Source organism: Lepidochelys olivacea (genome assembly GCF_965140295.1).
Source record: "Lepidochelys olivacea isolate rLepOli2 genome assembly, chromosome: 23".
Taxonomy (NCBI): domain Eukaryota; kingdom Metazoa; phylum Chordata; order Testudines; family Cheloniidae; genus Lepidochelys; species Lepidochelys olivacea.
In genome coordinates, this window is record NC_140433.1 from 2427280 (window position 1) to 2449609 (window position 22330).

At 56.7% G+C, this 22330-nt stretch overlaps 1 protein-coding gene across 2 annotated transcripts in view; it reads left to right on the plus strand.

Moving 5' to 3' along the window:
- The window catches only part of SLC8A2 (solute carrier family 8 member A2), a 78660-nt gene that overhangs the window by 50408 nt on the left and 5922 nt on the right, over positions 1-22330 (plus strand). The window contains exons 3-5 of one of the 2 annotated variants that reach the window (XM_084612090.1): positions 14526-14629; positions 15806-15823; positions 22026-22150. In XM_084612090.1, the coding sequence (XP_084468216.1) occupies positions 14526-14629; positions 15806-15823; positions 22026-22150 (247 nt within the window). The remainder of the gene's footprint in view (positions 1-14525; positions 14630-15805; positions 15824-22025; positions 22151-22330) is intronic. The other variant, XM_084612091.1, reaches the window with a different exon arrangement.

Below are 22330 nucleotides of genomic sequence, written 5' to 3' on the forward strand. Positions count from 1 at the left end.
CAGGGTCTGAGCAGCACCCGGCGCGACGGGGCCCTGATCTTGGCCAGGGTCTGAGCAGCACCCGGCGTGACGGGGCCCTGAGCTCGGCCAGGGTCTGAGCAGCACCCGGCGCGACGGGGCCCTGATCTCGGCCAGAGTCTGAGCAGCACCCGGCGCGACGGGGCCCTGATCTTGGCCAGGGTCTGGGCAGTGCCCGGCGCAACGGGGCCCTGATCTCAGCCAGGGTCTGGGCAGCGCCCGGCGTGACGGGGCCCTGATCTCGGCCAGGGTCTGGGCACTGCCCAGTGTGATGGAGCCCTGATCTCGGCCAGGGTCTGAGCAGCACCCGGCGCGATGGGGCCCTGATCTCGGCCAGGGTCTGAGCAGCGCCCAGCGCGACGGGGCCCTGATCTTGGCCAGGGTCTAGGCAGCGCCCGGCGCAACGGGGCCCTGAGCTCGGCCAGGGTCTGAGCAGCACCCAGCGCAACAGGGCCCTGATCTCGGCCAGGGTCTGAGCAGCACCCGGCGCGACGGGGCCCTGATCTTGGCCAGGGTCTGGGCAGTGCCCGGCGCAACGGGGCCCTGATCTCAGCCAGGGTCTGGGCAGCGCCCGGCGTGACGGGGCCCTGATCTCGGCCAGGGTCTGGGCACTGCCCAGTGTGATGGGGCCCTGATCTCGGCCAGGGTCTGAGCAGCACCCGGCGCGACGGGGCCCTGATCTCAGCCAGGGTCTGGGCAGTGCCTGCCACAACGGGGCCCTGATCTCGGCCAGGGTCTGGGCACTGCCCGGTGCGATGGGGCCCTGATCTCAGCCAGGGTCTGGGCACTGCCCGGTGCGATGGGGCCCTGATTTCAGCCAGGGTCTGGGCAGCGCCCGGCGCGACGGGGCCCTGATCTCGGCAGGGTCTGGGCACTGCCTGGTGCGATGGGGCCCTGATCTCGGCCAGGGTCTGAGCAGCACCCGGCGCGACGGGGCCCTGATCTCAGCCAGGGTCTGGGCAGCGCCCGGCGCGACGGGGCCCTGATCTCGGCCAGGGTCTGGGCAGCGCCCAGCGCGACAGGGCCCTGAACTCGGCTCTGGCTGCTATGGTAATACACATGATAATCAAAGGCTGCGTTTCTAGAGCGTGCTGGAGCAGTTGTAGTCTGGGGTCGCTGGCTGCCTCTACCGGTGATACAAACCATGTGCAACACTGATCGGTAACACAATCTGTGCTTCTTGTTGCCTTTCTAGAGACCCTTCTATGGGCCGATCTCAGAGCACCCTGTCGGTCTGTCTGTCTGTCGGTCGGTCTGTCGGTCCCTTTATGTATCTATCCCAGATTCACCTGAATCCCAGATACACGCAGTGATGTCTGTGAACATATGAATTGATCTTCACAGCATCCCCTGGGAGGTGGGTTGGTGTCATCCTCATTGTATCAATGGGGAAACCAAGGCACGGAGCAGGGAAGTGCCTCGAGTCAGGAAAGGGCTGGCAACAGAATCCAGCAGCCCTGACCTTCGTGGCCGTGCACCCCACTGCTCTAACCACTCGACATCACTCCGCTCTCCCAGCGCACGGAATAGAACCCAGGCATCCTGCCTCCCAGTCCCACCCCCTTCCAGAGCTATGCATGAAACCCAGGAGTCCTGACCCCCAGTCCTTTCACTCCCCTCCCAGAGCTGGGAACAGACCCCACCTTCGGTACCAGCCCAGATCCCCCATGTGCTTCGCAGAGCCCAGGATAGAGCCCAGGAGTCCTGACTCTCGGGGCGGGGGGGGCGCGGAATAGAACCCAGGAGCCCTGCACTACCCACTACCTCATTTGTCTAGCACTTGGATCCATAGCAAGGGAGCCCTTTATCGCCTGGCTCCTCAGCCCTGGCTGGTACCGAGTGCCAGGCTGAGATGGCTGGGGAGGGGGAGGTTTATCCCCCTGCTTGTTGTTCATCGGGAGATGAGGGTGGCTCTTATCAGGCGCCGTGAGGCTGCGTTTCTGGGGCGCGCCGATAAGTGAGTCTCCCTGCGCTCTCTGTGTGTGTGTGTGAAAGCGACAAATCTCAGCAGACCACACGGCACTTGAATAATGGAATAATCAGTGGCATCCGCCCACGTTCCCAGCTTGTCTGTCGCGGGCTCTCACGCCTGCTGCAGGAGTCTGGGGCCGGGGGGAGGAGCTGGTGCCTTGGCACCTAAACAAACCGTATTGTTGGGAAGCGTTTAAGCAAAAACCCCACAGGTGACAGCAGATGTGACTAATCACAAGATATTTAAAGCAACAGGACACAGATTGCCATTGGTGGGAATGAGAGACGGCTTAGCAGCGGCTGGCTGCATCTCTAGTCCAGCCGGCCGCTGGCTTCCTTGGTAGGAGGCAGTGCGACCTAGTGGATAAAGTAGGAGAGTTGGGAGTCCTAGGCCTGGCTCGGCCACTGGCCCTCCGGGTGACCTTGGGCAAGTTGCTTCCCAGCTCTGTGCCTCAGTTTCCCCACCTGTACAGTGGGGATAATGATCCCGACCCCTTTGGTGAAGTGCTTTGAGATGCACGGCTATCTGGGAGCTAGGGATTATGATGTGTCTTGGGAGTGTGGGGACCTGGATTGATTTTCCACCTCTGGCACAAACGGCTCCGTGTGTCTAGCTCCTGTGTGACCTTTCAGGCTTTGCCTCCGCACAACGGTCGTCCTGCTATAACTATGCTGCTTGCTCTATCGTCTCCCGAGTCTGGACACAGTTATAACTGTACAAATGTGCCTCTAATAATCATCCCCAGCTCTACCTATCAGCAGATCTCAAAGCGCTTTGCAAAGGAGGTTGGTATTGTTAAACCCATTGTATAGATGGGGAAACCGAGGCACAGACGGTCTATCTGCACTGCGTTGTAGACCCGGGTCTGTGGGACCCAGGCTTGTGGACTCAGTGTTTCCAAGCCCACGCTTGAACATCCGCACTGTGTTGTAAACCCGGGTCTCGCAGCCGTGCTGACACATCCATACCGTGCCACGCACACCTTCTGCCTCGGGTCTGTGGCTTGAGCTGCGTCCACATTGCAGAATGGCCAGCTTGGACCCAGGTCACAGCAGGGCTCAGGCTCTGACCCACGGCACTAGCAGGACCCAGGTCCTGATGGCTGCCTGACCCGAGTCAGGCTGATCTGCATGTGGATGGAAGTGGGGCTTGGGCTCAGACCTGACTCAGAGCCCAGGCTGAGTGTGTTTTGTAGACACACCCTGAGAGAGGAAGTGATTTGTCGAAGCTCGGGATGGGGCTGGGAATAAAACCCACTTTTCTATCCAGTCCTCTATCCACTGGGCCAGACTGCCTCCCTGTGGAGGAAGGGGAATAAGCTATACCGTGAGGGCATCCACCAGTGTAACAGTATCGGCAAACAAAAATCACACCCCTAGCCTGACACAATGATACTGGACAAAGCCTGCATGAAGAACAGACATCAGTGTTTCTGTGCCTCAGTTTCCCCACCTGTTCAATGGGGAGAATGCTTCCCTAGCTCGCAGGCAGGCTTGCGAGGATCAATGCATCCATTAAGCCTGCTCTATGAAAGCTTTTTGCCAGTGCCCTTTGCTACATTGGTACAAGCTCATTTATCCAGGTATAACTCCAGCCACACCAGGGGAGCGGTTTCACTTTGCCTATCCCACAGTAGTTAAAGCCAAATGGCTTGGGGGTGCCCTGATTGTGAGCGGCTCAGCTGCTAGTAGGGTGACCAGACAGCAAGTGTGAAAAACCAGGACGGGGGGTGGGGGGTAATAGGGGCCTATATGAGACAAAGCCCCAAATATCGGGACTGTCCCTATAAAATGGGACATCTGGTCCTAGCTGCCGTGGAACCTGCCGCTTCCTTTTGCTGTGAGTGCCTCCCTCTCCTTTTTCTCTGTCTAGATCTCTCTCCTCCTTTCATCTCTCTCTGTCACTCCATCGTGCATTTCTCTCTCGCTTCTCCCTGAGCGTCTTCCCACTGGAGCGCACACGGGATGCAAGCCCAGCGCTCCCGTAGCGGCTGCAGGCTGTGAAAGCTGAGGGCCCTGCACACCCAAATCTCATAGCTGGACGGTTGGATCCAATCAGGAGCAGCTTCGGCGCTTCTCCTTGATGAGTTTGCAAAGGGGTTTTTTTGGCAGGCCCTGCCCCGGGACCCCCCTTCTCAGGCTGGCGAGCCGAGGAAGGAATCCCGGTGGGCGCGGCGGCCCTTGGAGGCGATGCCTGTTGCTGCTCTGTGGAGATTTAGCCGGGGGAGAAGTGGGCGAAGATGATGCTTGCTGGGCAGAAATCTACAGGCCTTTCAAAGGCAGGGGACTGAGGCGGGGAATGGGTAGGTCTCACCCCTCCAGGCGGATCAGAAGCCGGTCAGTGCCATGGTATGGACGACTGGCACAGCGGCCACCCAGCAGCGGGGCCAGCCCAGGATCAGGTAATAACCAACCCAAACTACAGACCTTCCCTAAAGAGGGTGGACTAAATCCTGCCTGTACAGGGGGTGGAGTTACATAGTCACACCCACAAAAGAGGTGGGGCTCTCTAGGACTTTCCTCCACAAAGGGGAGGAGCGATATAGCCCTTGCCCATGAAGAGGGCGGGGTTAAACTCCTCCTCCCATAAAGGGGGGAGTCACCTAGCCCCACCCCCAAAGGGGTGGGGTCATACAACGCATTCCGCAAAGGGGGGGTAGGGTTACATGACTCCACCCCCGAAGAGGTTGGAGACTAGGACACTTAGAGGGTGGAGTTGTATGACTCCTCCCCAAAGGGGCGGAGCTATGTAGCCCCGCCTTCCAACGAGGCTGGAGCCAGGTGGGTCTTTCCGAAAGAGGTGGGGCGCAGACCCCAGTGGCATAGCTAGGAGTGGAAATTTGGGTGGGGGCTGATTTTTGGGTGCACGGGCACGGATGGACCGTGCGGTGCAGCCTGGCCGGGGCGGGGAGCGCTGATCCCCTGGGCTGCACCCTGACTCGGCTGCAGGGGAAGACAGGGAGCCGTGGCCTCGTTGCGGGGTCTGGGCTGCTGCCCTTCAGCTGGGGGCTTGCGTCTCCTGCCGGCCGCGCGGGGTTGGCTCTGGCTGTGCCACGGGGGGCACAAACAGGGGCCCACCTGCGCGCGCAGCTTGCCCCGGACTCTGCCCCGTGTCGCCCCCGCTCAGTGCATCCTCTCCTGGGAGCGCTGCAGAGAGACCGGCCTCGCCGCTGCAGGGGATGAGCCGTGCGGAGAGTGCCGCCGGGCAACAAGCTGCCCCCGAGCGCTTGCTAGCTCAGCGTCTCCCCCGATGCCGCACCCTCTCCCTGGCCCTAGGGCCCCCAGGCCCAGGGCTTCACCTGCCGAGCTGGGCACCCGCGTGGCCCGGCAGAGCCGCCAGGGAGTAGCTTTCTGAAGGGCGGGCGCAGAGCTTGCAGGTGCCCGCGTGGCGCTCCGGGCCACTGTAGCAACACGACACACCCCTGCTCAGATCTGGGCAGGCCTGGGGTGCTAAGTGGCTACACCCCTGACAGGTCCCACTTTATTAAAAGCCCATTTGGTCCAATGCCCCTGCCTTGATCCTGCTGCCCGGCAAGGGGCCTAGCAGCGGCGCTGGCTTATGCTGAAAGTGGGGACACTTGGAAGCTCCAGCTGGCCTGGCTGCAAAGTCACATGGGGTGAGACGCTGAGGGCAGGGATTCAGAAGAAGAGCACGGTGGGATGGAGGACACCAGCACCTCCTTCCCCCAGCACCTAGCCTCCGGGATGGGGGTTGGACAGATGAATCATTCACCTGTGGCCCATCTGTCTGTCTGTCTGTCTCTCCACACCCCTTCAGGTTTCAGTTCTAGCACTCCCTACCCCCAGCACGCTCCTCAATCTTCTCCTCTCCCCTCCCCACACAGCCTCAATTGATGGCCCCCCCCCCGTCCCACTCCCCTGATCGGCTTCAGTAATTGATTCCTCTGGGCTTAATGTCAGCGAGGAGAGATGCGGGTTGCCATGGCGATCCTTCCCTGCTGATGGGGAAAGACTCCAGTTTACAGGCACCTGGATTTCCCCTCAGTTGGAGCAGAGCTGGGCGGCTCCTGCGCCGGAGAGGCCAAATCTGTAAGGGACGGGGGAATGCAAAGGCAGTGAGTGAGGCACCCGGGGGCTGACAATGCCCGGTGGAACTTCAGAGCAGCATCACAACTTAGATACACCTGCTCCAAGAGCCCCCGGCTCCTTAAGCGCAAGGAGAAACCCCCACGAGCAGTATAGGGCTTGTGACACACATTAGAGCAATTCTGATTACATCCTGTAGGGGGCAGAGTTACAGCTCACACAAACACACGTGCCCAGCTGATGAAGATGCTCGTCACCTCGCGGGATCAGGCCTGCAGTGTACTCTGGGGTAGGTGGGTAGTGGGGACTAGTCAAGAGATCTGGGTTCTTTTCCTGGCTCCAACTTCCTGGGTGACCTTGGTTAAGTCACTTCCCCTCTGTTTCGCCTCCTACCTTTTGCCTGGTCTTGTCTGTTTACACTGTGAGCTCTTCACAGCAGGGACTGTCACTCAGTTGGGGTCTGGGCAGCGCCTGGCACAATGGGGTCCTGATCTCGGCCGGGGTCTGGGCAGCTCCTGGCACGACGGGGCCCTGATCTTGGCTGGGGTCTGGGCAGCGCCCAGCGTGACGGGGCCCTGATCTCGGTCGGGGTCTGGGCAGCGCCCGGCACAATGGGGCCACTAGACAGAATGGTAATACACCTATTACTAATAATAATGAGGGTTGGACTGGATGAACTGGGAAGAGCGGGAGGAAGAGAAGAGAAGGAAAAGCCCTTTCTGAGCAGCCTGCATGCAGGGAGAGGCAGAGAAGGACGTCTTTGGGTAACGTCAGGGGTGAGACAGACAGGGAAGGGGGCCAGGCGCATCTCTGGGGAGTGGGAGCTGGGAACAATCTGTCTCCCCTCTAAAAGCCAAGCGCGGGAGCTGCGTTAGCATCAGACGAAGGGTCTGACGGTCCTGGCAAGAGTGAGTACGCCAGCCCCTGAGGACCTGCTGGGAAAGCGTCCGGAAGATCGAGCGGCGCCGGACAGATTGGAGTCAAGCAGTACGTCAGCTGGAGACTCGAGAACAGTGAGCTCAGAGGGGTCAATCCTGAGCCGAACACTGGGAATCGGTGCAGCTCCGTTGGTGGCAATGAATGGGGCCAGATCTCCAGCCGGTGCCAATCGGTGTCGCTCTTTTGGAGTAGAAGGGGTTACACCAATTGACAGCTGTGGAGGGTCTGGCTCAGTGTCTGTTGTGTCTCTTCAGTGGCCAGCCCCCTAAGTCCTGCCGCGTCCTCAGGGTAAATGCGGGGATGGAGTCTCTAGAGCCAGCTGCAGCGATCGTTGTTCCAAAGCCCAGGCCCAGAGCGTGGTGGTTAAAGCACTAGATGGGGACCTGAATTCAGTTCTTACTCTGCCGCTGATACAAGCAAAATACTGCATCTCTCACAGCCTCAGTTTTCCCATCTGTGCAATGGGGTAATACTCCTTGCTTTGTCTGCTTTCTCTTGAGACCAGGGACTGTCTCGCACTGTGTATATGCAACGCCTGGCGCAATAGGGCCCTGATCCTCTGCTTGGTCCTTTCAGGACTGCTGTAATCCACGTAATAAATGGCAAACTCCTCAGTGGCTGGACCTGTCTCCAGACAGAGCTGATGAGCGTTCTGTCAGATTTCAGTGACCTAACAAATCGGGGGGAGAGGGGAAGCCAGAGAGGAGGAAATGAGATAATTAAGTGAGACGAAAAGTCACGGATGGGGTAGCAGCCAACATGCAAGCTGGCCCCTGGCAAAGGGAGGTAATTTACAAGCTCATGAGCTGCCTTAGCGTTTGGAGTCACGGCATCATGAGTCTGGCCCCCGAAATCGTGAGACTGGCTTAAAAGTCATGAGATTATTTTTTAAAAGCAGAATGCACCCAGGGTTCTTTTTCTTGGCTTTCTCGTTGCTGAGTCTGCGGGCTGATATTTTTCCAGCTTTTCCCCACAACCCAGAAGGCTGGAAACTTCTTAAAAAAGAAAAAATCTGAGATCCTTGTGGAAACTCCGGACACCGACCGCTACAAGACTCGTGGTGAAATCACATGGACTGGCAACACTGGCCGCTTGCCACTAAGGGGTTTTAAGAGAGCCAGGATGATCCAGTGGTTTGCCACTGAAATGGCTTTGGCGAACACAAAGGCTGAACGGGAGCAGGGGAGTTGTTACAGGGATTTTCAGACTTGAGCCCCACAAGTACTCCTTTTCTTTTTGCGAATACAGACTAACACGGCTGTTACTCTGAAACCTGTCACAATGGGAGCCGTGTTTCAGTCGGCTGGGAGCTCTCGAGGGATGCTCCCTGTGCTCTGGGGTGCGTGTGGCTGGGCCTGGTGCCTGTGGGAACCCAGCAGTGGCCCCCAGGGGCCCGTCACGAGAGCCAAGCCAAACGTGGCAGCTCTTTTGCTGGGGAATCAAGCCCGGGGCGGAGTCGCTGCTGGCCGGCTCCATCCTGAGCATCGCAGGGAGGCCAGGGCCCAGTGGCGAACCAGGCCCCTCGGCAGGGGCCCCTCTGCCCTCAAAGCCCCACACTGAGCCCGGCTCTCTGTCATGTCCCCATAGCGAAACGGGGTCTTACGGTGAATGGAAACGGACCCTGAGAATCCTGCCCCCGCCCCCTGCAGGGGGCCTCCCAGGCCAGTGTGGAGCTGCTTAAGGGGCCCTGCACCCAACCGGCTCACAATCCCTGGCTAGAGGGTGCATCGGTGGCATGGCTGGGGTGCACTGCGCTTTGGCTGTTCTCTGCCCCCCCCCAGGGCCCCTGGGGGCAGAGATGACTTGAGCCCCGCCCCATGCAGCCCCAGCCCCCCATGTGGTGTCATCTAGGAGCTAGAGAGAACCCCGGGGTCTGTCTAGAGCCCAGCAGGCTCCATAGAGAATCCCCATGAGGTTCACCCCAGCCTGGGCCTAGCTCTTTCCTCTAGCACCCCCAGGTTGCTTCCTCGGGCGCCTCTTTAAATGTTATGTGTGGGAAACTGGATTATTTTTGCCTCCCTGCTTGAGTTTATGATGCCTGGGCGGTGAAGCCTGCTGCGGCAGCGTGGGTGTGCAGCCGGAGAGAAATATTGGCGCTCTCCCTCTCCAGTGGCTTCATGGATCCACATCCAAACACACAAGGGCATCATGCGGGGAAGGAGTGGGAAGGGGTTCTCGCTCCCGAAGGGATGCAGCTGGAGTGCTGAGATCCAGGCTGCCGGAGCTGCAAGCTTCTGCACTGTTGGAATGAGTTGGAGCATTCTCAGGTGCGAAATCGGCACATGGGCATCCCTTCCACTCCATGTTTTATGTTCCCAAAATCTCATGCTTCAGGGCTGCGGCCAGTCTCCGGCCGGGGTCAGGAAGGAAAGAAAATGTTCCCAGTGTATTCTGTTTTATTTTTAAGCCTTTCCAGGAAGGCTGGAGGTGGGACACTGGCCAAGGGTAGATTGGTGCTCTGAGCTCATGGTCTAACTAGTCCAAAGCTGAGGAAACTGAGGCACAGAGTGGGGAAAGTCACGGATTAGGGATCAAACCCAGGGGTCCTGACCCCCGAGCCCATTGGCCTTCCTACTAGACCACACAGCCTCTAATCCTTGGCGCTTTGCTGCTTCAATGATGTGCACTTGGGAGAAGAGGCAGTTTCTCATGACTCAGGAATATGAAGATGTTCCCGATTTATTTTTTTTTAATAACAAACAGTGGGTGGGATGCAATGAATAATTACCGCGAAAAGCAGCTACTCTGTCGAGCCGCAGAGAGAACATAGACCTGAAAATGAGTCAGAGGGGTTGTGGGGGAGGGGGCGGAGGGGAGAGATATAGGATGGGAGAGGGATCTGGGGGGAATGGATGGCTATGAGAGTGGCTGGGATGAACAGGGAGTTAGAGTGGATGCAGGAGGAAAGGAGTGCTCTCCTGAACTGCAGAACATCTGTAGTTTGCTGCCCTAGCTAGATCCAGTCACTAGAGGCTTGACGGAGTCGGGGAAAGGACTAGTGTGGCTATTCCAGGATAATCTACCTCTTCGGGAATAACCCCCCCACATGGACATTCTCTGCAGGAATAAAAGTGATTTTCTTCCAGATTCATTACTCTGTTTTGTGTCTGAATAGGGAGTCCGAGTGGGGAGATATTGCAAAATAGCCATTCTGGTCAATTTGCTCATGTAGACAAACCCAAATGGGATCAGGGCTCCCTTGTGCCGGGCGCTGCACAGACCCCGACTGAGATCAGGGCCCACATTGTGCCAGGCACTGCACAGACAGACTGAGAACCAGTCCTTGTCCTGCAGAGCTTCCAGTCTAAATAGGAAGGTCATTCTTCCCATTTTACAGATGAGGAAACCGAGGCATGAAGCAACTTGTGCAAGATCGCACAGGTGAGAACTGAACCTAGATCTCCTGAGTCCATGCCCAGTGCCGTAACAATGAGGCTGTCACGGCTCTTGCACCTTAGCCCTGAAGCAGGGAGGAAAGCCACTGAGTTGTCTTTGTGTCCTGGGGCACAACTCCCATTGCTGTTGGTTCTAGGGGTGCTGGGCTGCAGGGGGTAGGGGCTCACCAGGGGTCGCTCTCCCCTCCCAATGCCCCAGTGCGGTGCCAGGGATATGGTGCTTCCGGGAGCACAGAGGTTGGTTCAACAGGGATACATGTGTGGAGGGGGAGCTGCAAGGGGTCTTGCTTTAAAGAATGGATGACAGCGACAATATAGCAATAGAGGACCTGATTCTCTGCTCCTGTGCTTGGGGCAGAGACAAGGTGGGTGGGAGCTTAAAGCCTCCATTGCTCTGACGGCATCCTGTGGTTGTGCAGCACCCTGCCTCCCCCTCCCCCTCAGTGTAAATTAGAGCAGCCCCAAGGCTGCTCTAGCACATACTCCATTCCCCCACATGGGCATGAGAATAGCCACAGTGCAGTGTGCGCTGGCCACGCCCCTGTTCCGCCCCCTACGCCAGGAGCAGAGCCCTCACACCAGAGGGGGTGGAAATTGTCAGGGGCTCATTCCCACCTAGAGTCGCGTGGAGGGGTCTGAGTGTGATAGAGAGCCAGTTGCAGAGGCTTGAGGGGTGGGGATCAGAATCCGCTATCGCACAGGAACCCAGAGGGTTGAAAGGTCTATTTTCTTCTCTCCTTTATTTAGTGTCTTTCTCCTTCCCTTTCTCCCAGGAAGAGCGCCCGCCTCCCCCCTGCCCCGCTTAGCACCAATCCCCGCAGCTGATTGCCCCCCGGGTTGCCTCGCTGAGCTTACAGAGTTCTGAGAAGGCCAAGAAAGAGGTTTGCAAAGGGAGAGTCTCCCCCACCCCCTTTGGCTTCTGGGGTGGAAAAAACATAAACCGAAAACTCTCATCTCAGAGCCGCAGATTAAATTATTCATCGGGAAATTATCTCCTTCCTCCAGTTTGCCTGGAGATTGTTCTGCCTGCAGATGAGCCTTCCCTTAATCAGACTGGCTTCCCGGGCGGGGCGGGAGGTGAGTGACACCAGATGAGGCAGCTGACAGTGCTCATCCAAGGAGGGCCCCCAGCGCGGCATCCCCCAAGATCAGGGGCTGATTCATTGCAACACCCCCTGTTGTGTAGCTCACCGAGCACAAAGGAGAGGAGCGTGCATGGGGAAGGGGTGCCCAGACCCTCAGACCCATAGCCGCTAAGGTACCCTCTTTGCACCAGACCAGGGTGGGGGTGGGGGGAGACGCTAGCCGTTTCCATGGCCACTCCTGCTTCTGGTTGCTCGGGAACCATACTGGGCAAGCAATGTTCAGTGCTTTGGGAGACTGGTACCACCCTAGCCCCAATGCGCCCTGGGGAATCCCTCGGCCGAGCTCGCTCTTGTGGCTTTCAAGAGGGGAGTAGAAGGCCGAACTCCCGGCCTTCCTGCTCCAGCAGACCCCGGGCCTTGAGCTAAAGGAGAATCGCCCTGGCGGCGTAGGGGCCTGACACGCGGCTGAGAAGTTCTGATTCCATGCAGTAGGTGGCGGTGGTGCACAACTGCCCCCCTCCCCAGGACAGTAGCATGGTTCTGAACTCCCCACAGGGGGTGGGGCGTAGGACAAACCCCTCCCCTCGGCATCTGCTATTGGCTAGCTTGGGTAGCTCCCCGCCAAGCGGGGCGGCTTTTCTGGATCAGGCTCCTAGGGGTCTGTCTCCCGCCCCTGTCCCATTTGCTGTCTGGAGATCCCGCGTGCCCAGCGCCGGCTTTGTGGATTCCACTGGGGGGCTCGGCCCCTCGGAGCCCGGCATTGCAATGCTCAGCGTTGCAGCGTCCCAGCCCTCTTGTGGATTTGGGCTGCGAATCTCTCACGTGCCGACCTGGGCGCGCTGAAGGTGGGGGGAGATGGGCTGGGGATCCCTGCTCCTGCCTGTGCATCAGCACACACACTGAGCACACTTCCCCTCGCTGGCCAGCCTCCAAAACCTCCGATGTATAATCCCATCCTCCGACCCAGCCAGGCCTGCGCCTGCATATCTCACATCCCATCGGGCAGGGTTTGGTGCACAGGATCGCGAGGAGCTAACTGCTAGCCCGGATGTTTGTTTGCCTCCCGCAGTGAGATGCTTCCCGAACGAGATCTTGGGCCTGTGGAATATTAAAGTACCGCTCTGGCAAACCGTTCACAGGCTCGTCCCAGGAACAAAGGGAGTGGGGCGCTGTGAAGGAAGGAAGAGACAGCAAATATCTCAAGAAAGATCACAAGTGCTAGGCACAATGGAGCCCTGATCTCAGTTGGGGTCTGGGCAGCGCCTGGCACAACGGAGCCCTGATCTTGGTTGGGGTCTGGGCAGTGCCCGGCGCGACGGGGCCCCAATCTCGGCTGGGGTCTGGGCAGCACCCAGTGCGACGGGGCCCTGATCTCAGTCAGGGTCTGGGCAGCGACTGGTGCGACGGGGCCCTGATCTCGGCCAGGGTCTGTGCAGTGGTTCCTCAGGCATCGCCTTCATCCCCCCGTGGTGGGGGTCAGGAACTGGCTTCAGTCCCAGGCCCCAGCAAGTCTAACGCCGGCCCTGGTGACCCATTAAAATGGGGTAGAGACTGACTTTGGGGCCCTGACCCACAGTTTGATTAAATAACAATAACCCTCTTGCTCCACTGAAGTATCTCACCCTCGACCCAGTCCTTAGTCTGGGCCAATCCTGAGCAGCACTGAGCAAAGCCCAGGCCAGTAGCAACCAAGACGGCGTGGTGTAACCTGAGCTTAGATTCTGTGTTCGTTATATTGATGACTTAAGAATCCCCACTATCACCTTGGGGGTTTGCAGGTTCTTGTCCCAAGATCAGGCCCAGTGTTATTTAAATTATTCTCTCGTTGGGAACCCCCACGTGCACAGGTGCACCGCTCCCACGAAGGGAACTCTTTTATAATAACAAATGTCGTGTGTTAATACATACTGCACAGTTGCGACCCCCCCAACGCAGTAAGGCCGATTGAGATAGGACAGAACGTCCGTCTGCACTTCCATCTCCTCACCCCATCTCCTCTAGAACAGCCTGAAATGTCAGCCATCGTCTTCCTCATCGCCATCACCTTCCTCATCCTTACCAGTGCCCGTCACCCTGGCGGCTCCCAAGGACGGCAGCTCTCTCTCCTACCGCCCCTGGGCTGGGATGCCACGTTACGCGGACACCGCTATGTTCGATGCATATTCAGTAGGGGAGTTTCCCCCTTTCCCTTATTTGTATTTCCTCACCTCACGAACATTGGGCTGTCTTTTTCCGATAGGCTGGTATGTCAATGATCTCAACTTACTATCACACACGTCCATTCATTACCACGGCCCTTCTGTGGCTAGCTATCACATTGGCTATTTCTGTCCTGACTGGTTCTTTCGCTTCTTTCCAAGTTCCAAGTTGTGGGGCACCTGAGAAGCTGAAAGGGTCTGAACGTACGAAAGCCCCTCTGCCAACCTGCTTTAACGCATCCTCTGTGTGAAAGGTTGCAGCCATATTTGGATCATACAGAATGTGGCCCGCAGGTCCCTTGTGTTACAGCCAAAATATACCCTAATATAACCCTGTTATAATCAAACAAATAAACCTATAAGAAAATAAGAAACTTATAAGAGCCAATATATATATATATATATATATATATATATAGGCAAGCAAGCAGGCGAGCCTTAAATGTATCTCACGTACCTATTACGTACGTCAGTTCATTGCCAGGACACTTCTGTGGTTGAATTATTTACCGGTGATCAGAACTTCCCCTTAAACTCTATTTTCAGCTTTCAAATACTTGGGGTTTTCCCATTGGGCCATTTCTCTGTGCAGAGTTCATAGGCCTCCAGCCTTATGCTAACTCGCTGAAGCTAATATCTGACGGGATACAGGCCAGTTGGTTTCTTGCATTACTGCTGAATATAATGCAAAGCAGTCAATGTAATAAAGGCAAGCCAGCCCACTGGGCTACGGTAGCAGTAAATATAATGAAGCAAACTAGCCCACTGGGCTCCGGTGGCCCCGGAGAGGCGGCGATTCCCTCCCCGCCTGTCTCTCCCCTGCCTGCTGCCCAGGATTCCTGTTTTGCTGACCCTGCTTTCACATTCTCCAGGAAAAGCCTGCAGGTGAAGATTGTGGACGATGAGGAGTATGAGAAGAAGGACAACTTCTTCATCGAGCTGGGGCAGCCGCGCTGGCTGAAACGGGGCATCTCGGGTAAGGGGGGGTACCTGCTTCCATTGCCACGCTGGAGTTGGGGGATCCCTGCTTCTCCGCCCACCTGACGTGTTCCTGGTCTAAAGCCGGGGTGGGTCAGTTTGCCACCGGCTCCCTGTCCCTGTGCGAAGAGAGGGGGCATGTCCCATTGTGGGGGCCATCGCAGTCAGGACTCCTGGGTTCCAGTTTTGGTGTAGGGAGGGGAGTGGGGTCTATTGCTTAGAATGCAGGACTGGGAACCAGGACTCCTGGGTTCTATCCAAAGCTCTTGGGGGAGGGGGGAGTGGTGTCAAGTGGTTAGAGCAGGGGGGCTGGGAGCCAGGACTACTGGGTTATATCCCTGGCTCTGTGAGAAGAGTGAGATCTCATGGTAATGGCATGGAGTGGGGGCAGTGGAGGGGAAGCCAGGACTCCTGGGTTCTCTCCCAGGCTTTGAGAGGGGAGTGGGGCCTAGTGGGTAGAACAGGGTGGGAGTCGGGGCCGGGAGTCGGGACTCCTGAGTTCTGTGTATTCCTGGCTCTTGGGAGGGGAGGGGAGCCTAGTGGTTAGATCGGGGCGAGCGTGAGTCAGGACTCCTGGGTCCTGCTGCCAGTTGTGGGTGGCGGTGATGATGATTTCAGGACATCGTGCAGGGCAGGCTGAGCCGGGCTGTGGGGCACAGCGGGAGACGTCAAATGTGTCAGATTTCTTTAAGGAGCAACGTGAGAAATTCTGCTTGGAGAACAACCCTCGCTCGCATCCCGCCTGGCCGGAGGCTTTGCCCATGGATTCTGATGTGTGTGCATTATGAATCCAGTTTATCGGATCCAGCTTCTCCGGCCCCAGCATAGGAGAGAGGGCAGGGCTAGAGAAACCTTCCAGTTAATGGGACAGGAAAGATCAGAGGTGTAGTGGATGGGGATGCATCTCTGGTTACTGTGCCAGTTGTGACTAACTCGTATTACAACCTGCTGCCCGTTCAGCGAAACAAGTTTGCCAGGTCTCATCCTGGTTCCTTGCGGGCAGGAGCCCAGCTGGGAAAAGCCCAGCTTATGGGCGATTGCCCCACTCACCCCACTTCTGAGCCCGGCTTCCTGCCTTCAGCCGGGATCTTCCCTCTGGTTCCCCTCTGCGTGGCTCTGATCTGCTGGTCGGGCTCATCAGATGTTCTTTCTCCCTCTCTCTCTCTCTCTGCAGCTCTCTTGCTAACTCAAGGTAAGACCCTTTCTCCTCACCTCGTCCTCTCCTCCATTCTGCCCTCCCCCCATCTGTCCCCCAGCCCGCCCCAGTGCGGGTGTCTCCAGGGGGCCAGGAGCATGGGACTCCCAAGCCTTGTTGGCCGCCCATCGGAAGAGCAGAACTCACGCCGTTTCCCAGGGAGTGGGAAGTGCCGGAGAGGCCTGCGGGTCCATGCTTGCGCTTTCTGATACAGTTCCACGTACAGCAGCTTAGGAAGGGAAATACATAAAGAAGAGATGAGTAGCGTCATAGATTCCCAGGCCTGACGGGATCATTCTGACCATAGACTCATAGAGATGTCGGGTGGGAAGGGACCTTGACTGGTCATTAAATCCAGCCCCCTGGACTGAGACAGGACCAAGCCAATCTAGACTGTCTCTGACAGATCTGTCCAACTTGTTCTTCAAAACCTCCCGTGACGAGGCTTTCTAAAGCTTTTCTCATTTTTGTCGCTCTCCTCTGGGCTCTCTCCAATTTGCCCCCATCTCTCTCTTAAATTGCGGTCCCCAGAATGGCACCCAGCATCCACAAGGGTGACCAGACGCCCTGTTTGGGCCAAGCCAGTCCCCTTTTTAAGCCCTGTCCTGGCCATCCTGACTTACCTTTTGGCAAAAGTGGGCATTTAGTTGGCAAGAGCCAACGGGACAAACGCCCACTTGCACAAAACCGTGGGGCGGGCACCCCAGCGCAGAGGAACGTGCAGGGCGGTGAGTGACACTAGCCCCCCAGAGGGAGCCGGCTGGCTCGGGCCAGTGACTCAGGTCAGCCTCATGCGCAGGGGGCAGGAGGGTCAGGGCACAGGACAGCCCCATGCACGGGGGGCGGGGGGGCAGGGCTCGTCTGAGGCCTCCCCAGCGCCGAGCAGAGCAGGACAGTTGCCTCCCGGGTCTCACATACGACACTCCTGTTCACACACCTCAGAACGACATGCGCCTTTTTCACAACTGCATTGCATTGTTGACTATATTCAATTTGTGATCCACTCTGACTCCCACGCTCGTGCTCAGCCGTATGACCCCCCCAGCCAATCCTTCCCCATTTTGTGGTTCTGTATTTGATTTTTCCCCCCTAAGTGAAGGACTTTGCACTTGTCCTTATTGAATTTCCTCTTGTTGATTTCTGACCAATTCTTGAATTTGTGAAGGGTGTTTTGACTTCTAGTCCGATCTCCTCTCTAAGGCAGGCCAGAGACCTTCCCCGAATTAGTTGCTGTTTAGACTAGAGCAGACCCTTTTTAAGAAACTTTCAATCTTGATTTCAAAATGGCCAGTGATGGAGAGTCCACCATGCCCCTGGATACGTTTTCCCACTGGTTAATTACCTGTATATTCAGGCCTTGTAGAAACAAATTGGGATGGGAATGTCTATAATGCAGCTTTCATATGTGTCCTCCATGGCTTAACACGTTTCCAGGCTCACCACATGTCCTCCATGGCTTATCACCTGTTCTCCATAACTTAACATGTGTTCCCCATGGCTTACCATGTGTTGTGAGGCTTACAGCATGTTCTCCATGGCTTATCACCTGTTCTCCATAACTTAACATGTGTTCCCCATGGCTTACCATGTGTTGTGAGGCTTACCGCATGTTCTCCACGGCTTATCACCTGTTCTCCATAACTTAACATGTGTTCCCCATGGCTTACCATGTGTTGTGAGGCTTACCGCATGTTCTCCATGGCTTATCACCTGTTCTCCGTAACTTCACATGTGTTCCCCATAGCTTACGATGTGTTGTGAGGCTTACCGCATGTTCTCCACGGCTTATCACCTGTTCTCCGTAACTTCACATGTGTTCCCATGGCTTACCATGTGTTTTGAGGCTTACCACATGTTCTCCACGGCTTATCACCTGTTCTCCATAACTTCACATGTGTTCCCTACGGCTTACCATGTGTTGTGAGGCTTACCGCATGTTCTCCGTGGCTTGGCACCAGCTGGCACAGACAGAAGTGAGGTCTGTGCGCAGTCGGAAGCCAGCTACGTGTAGCGTGGGCCAAGAACATTTCAGTAAAGGGGTCTGGGGAGGACAGAAAAGTTCTCCCATAATACACTGCAAAGCAATTCCCAGAGCAGCTCCAGGCCCTCAGAACCCTGGGATATGGCCCCGCCCCCCGAATCCTAGCACCCAACCCAGGTCATGGCAGTGCCAGTGTGGACGTGGCTACCCGGGTGTGGGCATGTGCAGTTGCAGACCCTTGCAGGCGGGCGTGTTAAGCGTGAGTCGGCATGCACGTCAGCTAAGCCCTGGGGAGGCTCACTCTGCAGTGCAGATGTACCCAGGTGGAGGAGAGGTGGGTACTGCCCTATCCAGCCTGTTGGAACATAGGAGCCCCCTGGCCCGTTGTCTCACCTCTGACAGCAGCCGGGGGCCGTTTTCAGCAGAAAACGTTGATTGGTCGTCAAAACCCCCCAATTGTTTTCAGCCCCCAAACCCCAAACCTCTTGAGACCCAAACAGCAAACATTTTGACCAAAAGTGACCAACATTCCCCCACACACACACACCAAAAAAAGTGGGCCCCAAACTGCAAAATATCCCATGTTCAGCTGAAAATGTTCCATTTTAAAGCATTTGATTATCGGATTGGAAAAAAACAGGCGATTTCCTGGGCTTTCTTTCGGACAATTTGCCAGTTTTCCGTCAGGGAGGAAAGTTTGGATGGACAATTCCCTATTCACCCTAAAAACGTTCCAGCCCTGCTCGGGCCTCGTCCTGCGGTTGCTAACAGGGGGCACCCCCGGGCTGTGTGTTTAGCTGCCCGCTGGCTGGCACCCCCGGGCAGATAAAATACTCCATCCTGCAGGGAGCAGCTGGTGATGTCAGTGTTGCTGGGCTGGGCTTGGTAGCAAAGGAAGGGGGAGAGTCCATCAGCTCAAACCCAGTGACCGTGGGTCTCTGCAGTAACGCACCCTGGTGTGGACGGGTGTCGGGCTGGGAGAGGGCTGCCCAGGAGAGCTTGCTTGCATAGTGCAGAGAGCTTTGCAGGCAGGGAAACCAAGGCTGGGGACGGGAGGCAGGCTGGGACTGAGAGCAATTGAAGGAGTGTGTGTGAGAGAGAGCGTGTGTGAGTGGGAGGGAGCGTGGGAGTGTGAGGATTGTGGTGATGTGTGTGTGTGTTGTGGGTCTGGGTGTGTGGATTGTGGTGATGTGTGTGTGTGTGTGTCTGTCGTGGAGAAGTGTGTAGCTCTGGTATGGGCCACCGTCGGAGACTGGGCACTTGGAAGAACGGCCCCCGATCGGACCCAGTAGGGCAGTTCTGAGGTTCTTGTGGAAAGTCTCGCAATGCTGTTGTGAACCCCATGTGGTTACTTGGCAAATGCCAGAAACCCCCGGCGGGCAGCTTAAGGCAGTCCCTCCGTGACGCTTGCAAAGAACTGGCGTAAAATAACCGGTGCTGATGAGAGCCAGTGATTCCAGGAAGAAGACTGAAGTGGTTTGGGCATGTTGGACAGATGTCAAAAAACCGCATCTCTACAGAAGCCCTTGTGTGGATGCCACCTGGCGGAAGATGGCAAAGAGGAGGACAGCAGACGATATACAGGGAAGATGTCGCTGTCATGGAAACGGGACGATAACAGAGCAGGAAACGTGGCATTAGGCAAGCGGAGGTGGAAAGACAGGCTCCCCTCATGTGTCACAAAGCCTGAGAGCAGCTTTCAAAAAAGCCAGTTCACCCCAGCTGGGGATCTGGGACCATTGATTGGGTCACTTAAACTTGGTCTCCAACCCCAGCTTTCTGGGTTAGAAAGGTCATTCCAGGCGCTGGGAGATGAGTCACCAGAGGAAAACCCACTGTTCGGCCAGGTTCAGTGGCGGCCTGAATTCTTTTGAAATTGCACCAAACCTGAAACAGGAAAGGAAGAGCTGGCAGCCCAGCGGGGCAGGGTGCCAGCCAACCAGGGGAGGGTGCCAGCCCCCTGAAGTGTCCTTGGCAACATCACCCTTAGATGGCTATTGGGAGGGGACACATCACACCAAGCTGATTGTAATTAGAGAGGGAACCAGATTGTCGCTATCTCCCGTGGCGAATGGCACACATGGCTGGATGTTAATTTCCTTCCTGGAAACCGTCAGGATGGGTTTTCCCTGCAGTACAGCACTGGTGTGGGTGTGCACTCACCCACGCACCCACGCACCCCTGCACTGCTCTGCATGCTCACAGTAACCCACATACAGACGTAGGCAGAACACACCTGCAAAACACACATTTCTTTGACCCAGTTCGGTAACCAAAACTTGGGGCTCTGGGGGGTGATTTCTGGGAAGAGGAGAAATGGAGGCAAGAGGCAGGTATTTCTTTGATGCAGTCCTGTTTAATTACAAGGAGCATATAGACTCCCATTCCCTTGAAACACAGGAGGGAATCAAATAACAGGAGACAGCCACTTTGCTCGCAGTTCCAAGCCCCTTTCCAGGCAGCACATTGCCCAAAAATCCTCTCTCAGCTTTTTCTCCGGGCCATCCTACCAACACTGCTTCCTTCCCTCTCTCCGTGTCTCTGGTCTTCCAGCCTCTCTTTCACTTGCATGCACAAACCTTCATAAAACAGCGTCCTCTCTGCCCACATATGCCTTGCGTGTGTCTGCGTTTTCATCAGGGACATCTGCTCATGTTCTGAGTGGACGCTACTGTTTTAGGGTCCCTACTGAATAGCTTCTGAAGGCTGTCTCATATGAAGGTCAGTGGCTACTCCCAGCACATGACTATACATACGTGCCAAGACATGCAGGCCATGACACATAACCACAGATGGCCATATATGCGAACATATGTACACGTGCCAACACAAAGCATGCTGGCACACGCGTGTCCACCCTCACACACATGGACTCATGCACACACATGTAACCACACACACATCGGTAAACCTCCACATAGAAGTACGAATTACACACGCACCAGCTTATATACATGCTAAGTTAGATGAAAAATAAATTAGAAAGCAGATGTTTATGGAGCGGTCCCTGGGCAGCTCAAGAAACAGGCTGCGGCCAAGTATTAGAGGCATAAAATATTCGAAACCTTTCAAGCGGTGTTTGCTCTGCCCTTTAAAAGGATTTGATGTAGGAATAATATTGGAACAAAACTTTCAGAGCCGTGATGTATACCTTTAGGGGGCAAGTGCTGGGTTCTGATCAGAGCAGAGACTGGGAGCCAGGACTCCTGGGTTCTATTTCCTGGGAGCGGAGTGTGTGTGGGGAGGTCTAGGAGCAGGACTCTTGGGTCCTATTCCAACTCTGGGAGGGGAGTGGGGTCTCGTGGTTAGAGTAGGGGGTGGGGGGCTGGGAGCCAGGGCTCCTGGGTTCTGTTCCATGTGCTGCTGGCCGCTTGCTTGCATGGGCCTCCGATTTCCCCCTGCTGGCTGGTGGCGCCGACCTCCCTGCTTTTGGCTTCCCGGAGCGTCTGGAGGGATAGATAGAGAGATGGGTCTGTATGGGGACGGATGGATGGATGGGTCTGTATGGGGATGGGTGCAGAGATACATGGGTCTGTATGGGGATGAATGGGTGGATGGATGGGTCCGTATGGGGATGGATGGATGGATGGGTCCATATAGGAATGGATGGATGGATGGGTCCGTATGGAGATGGATGGATGGGTCCATATGCCCATGATGGAGAACCCGCTGCCACCCCGGGTGAGTTGTTCTGGCGGCTGGTTCCCTGCCCTGTTACAAACCGGTGCCTTCTCTCCAGTCTGTCCCCAGCTTCCCCGTCGGGCTGTCGGATCCAAAGCCGACCAAGCGCAGTGGGGATATTGGCTTCCGTTGGCTTTGGATCAGGACCTTGGGGCGGAGCCCTGCCCGCGGGAGGGGACATCCCGGGCAATGGGCTGCGTCACCTTCCGCATCTAGCCCGTCCCAGGCGAGACCAGGGGCTGGTCCGCTCACACCGGTGCTGGCTCCGTCCACTTCATGGGAGTCGCTCCCAGGGAGGGAAGGCAGAGTAGGGGTCAGGGTGCTGGCCTGGCAAGTCCCTCTCTGGGCCTCAGTTTCCCCATCTGTATTACAACAGCGCTGCCCTGCCTCCCCGGGTGTGGGGAGGATAAAGGCGTTACAGGAGTGTGTGGGGCACTCAGATGCTGTGGGGAGGGGGCCAGCGATGTCCCTGAGGCGCGAGGTAGATGGGGAAACCGAGGCGGCTTCTGGGAGGCTCACTGGTTGTGTCCTGTCCAGTCGACGGGGACAAGAAGCTCTCGGCAGAGGAAGAGGAAGCCTGGAGGATCGCCGAGATGGGCAAGCCGATCCTGGGGGAGAACTGCCGGCTGGAAGTCATCATTGAGGAGTCGTATGACTTTAAGGCAATGACTCCGCGCTCCTCCGCCGGGCTAGCGTGGTCTGCAGGCTGCGGGCTGGGAGTCAGGATTCCTGGGGTCTCTCCCCAGCTCTGGGAGGGGATGGAGGGTCTCCAGATGAGTTGATGAACCGCCTGGAAGCTCTCTCAGTCATGGTGCGCGTACCCCCGGTTGAGAACCACTGGG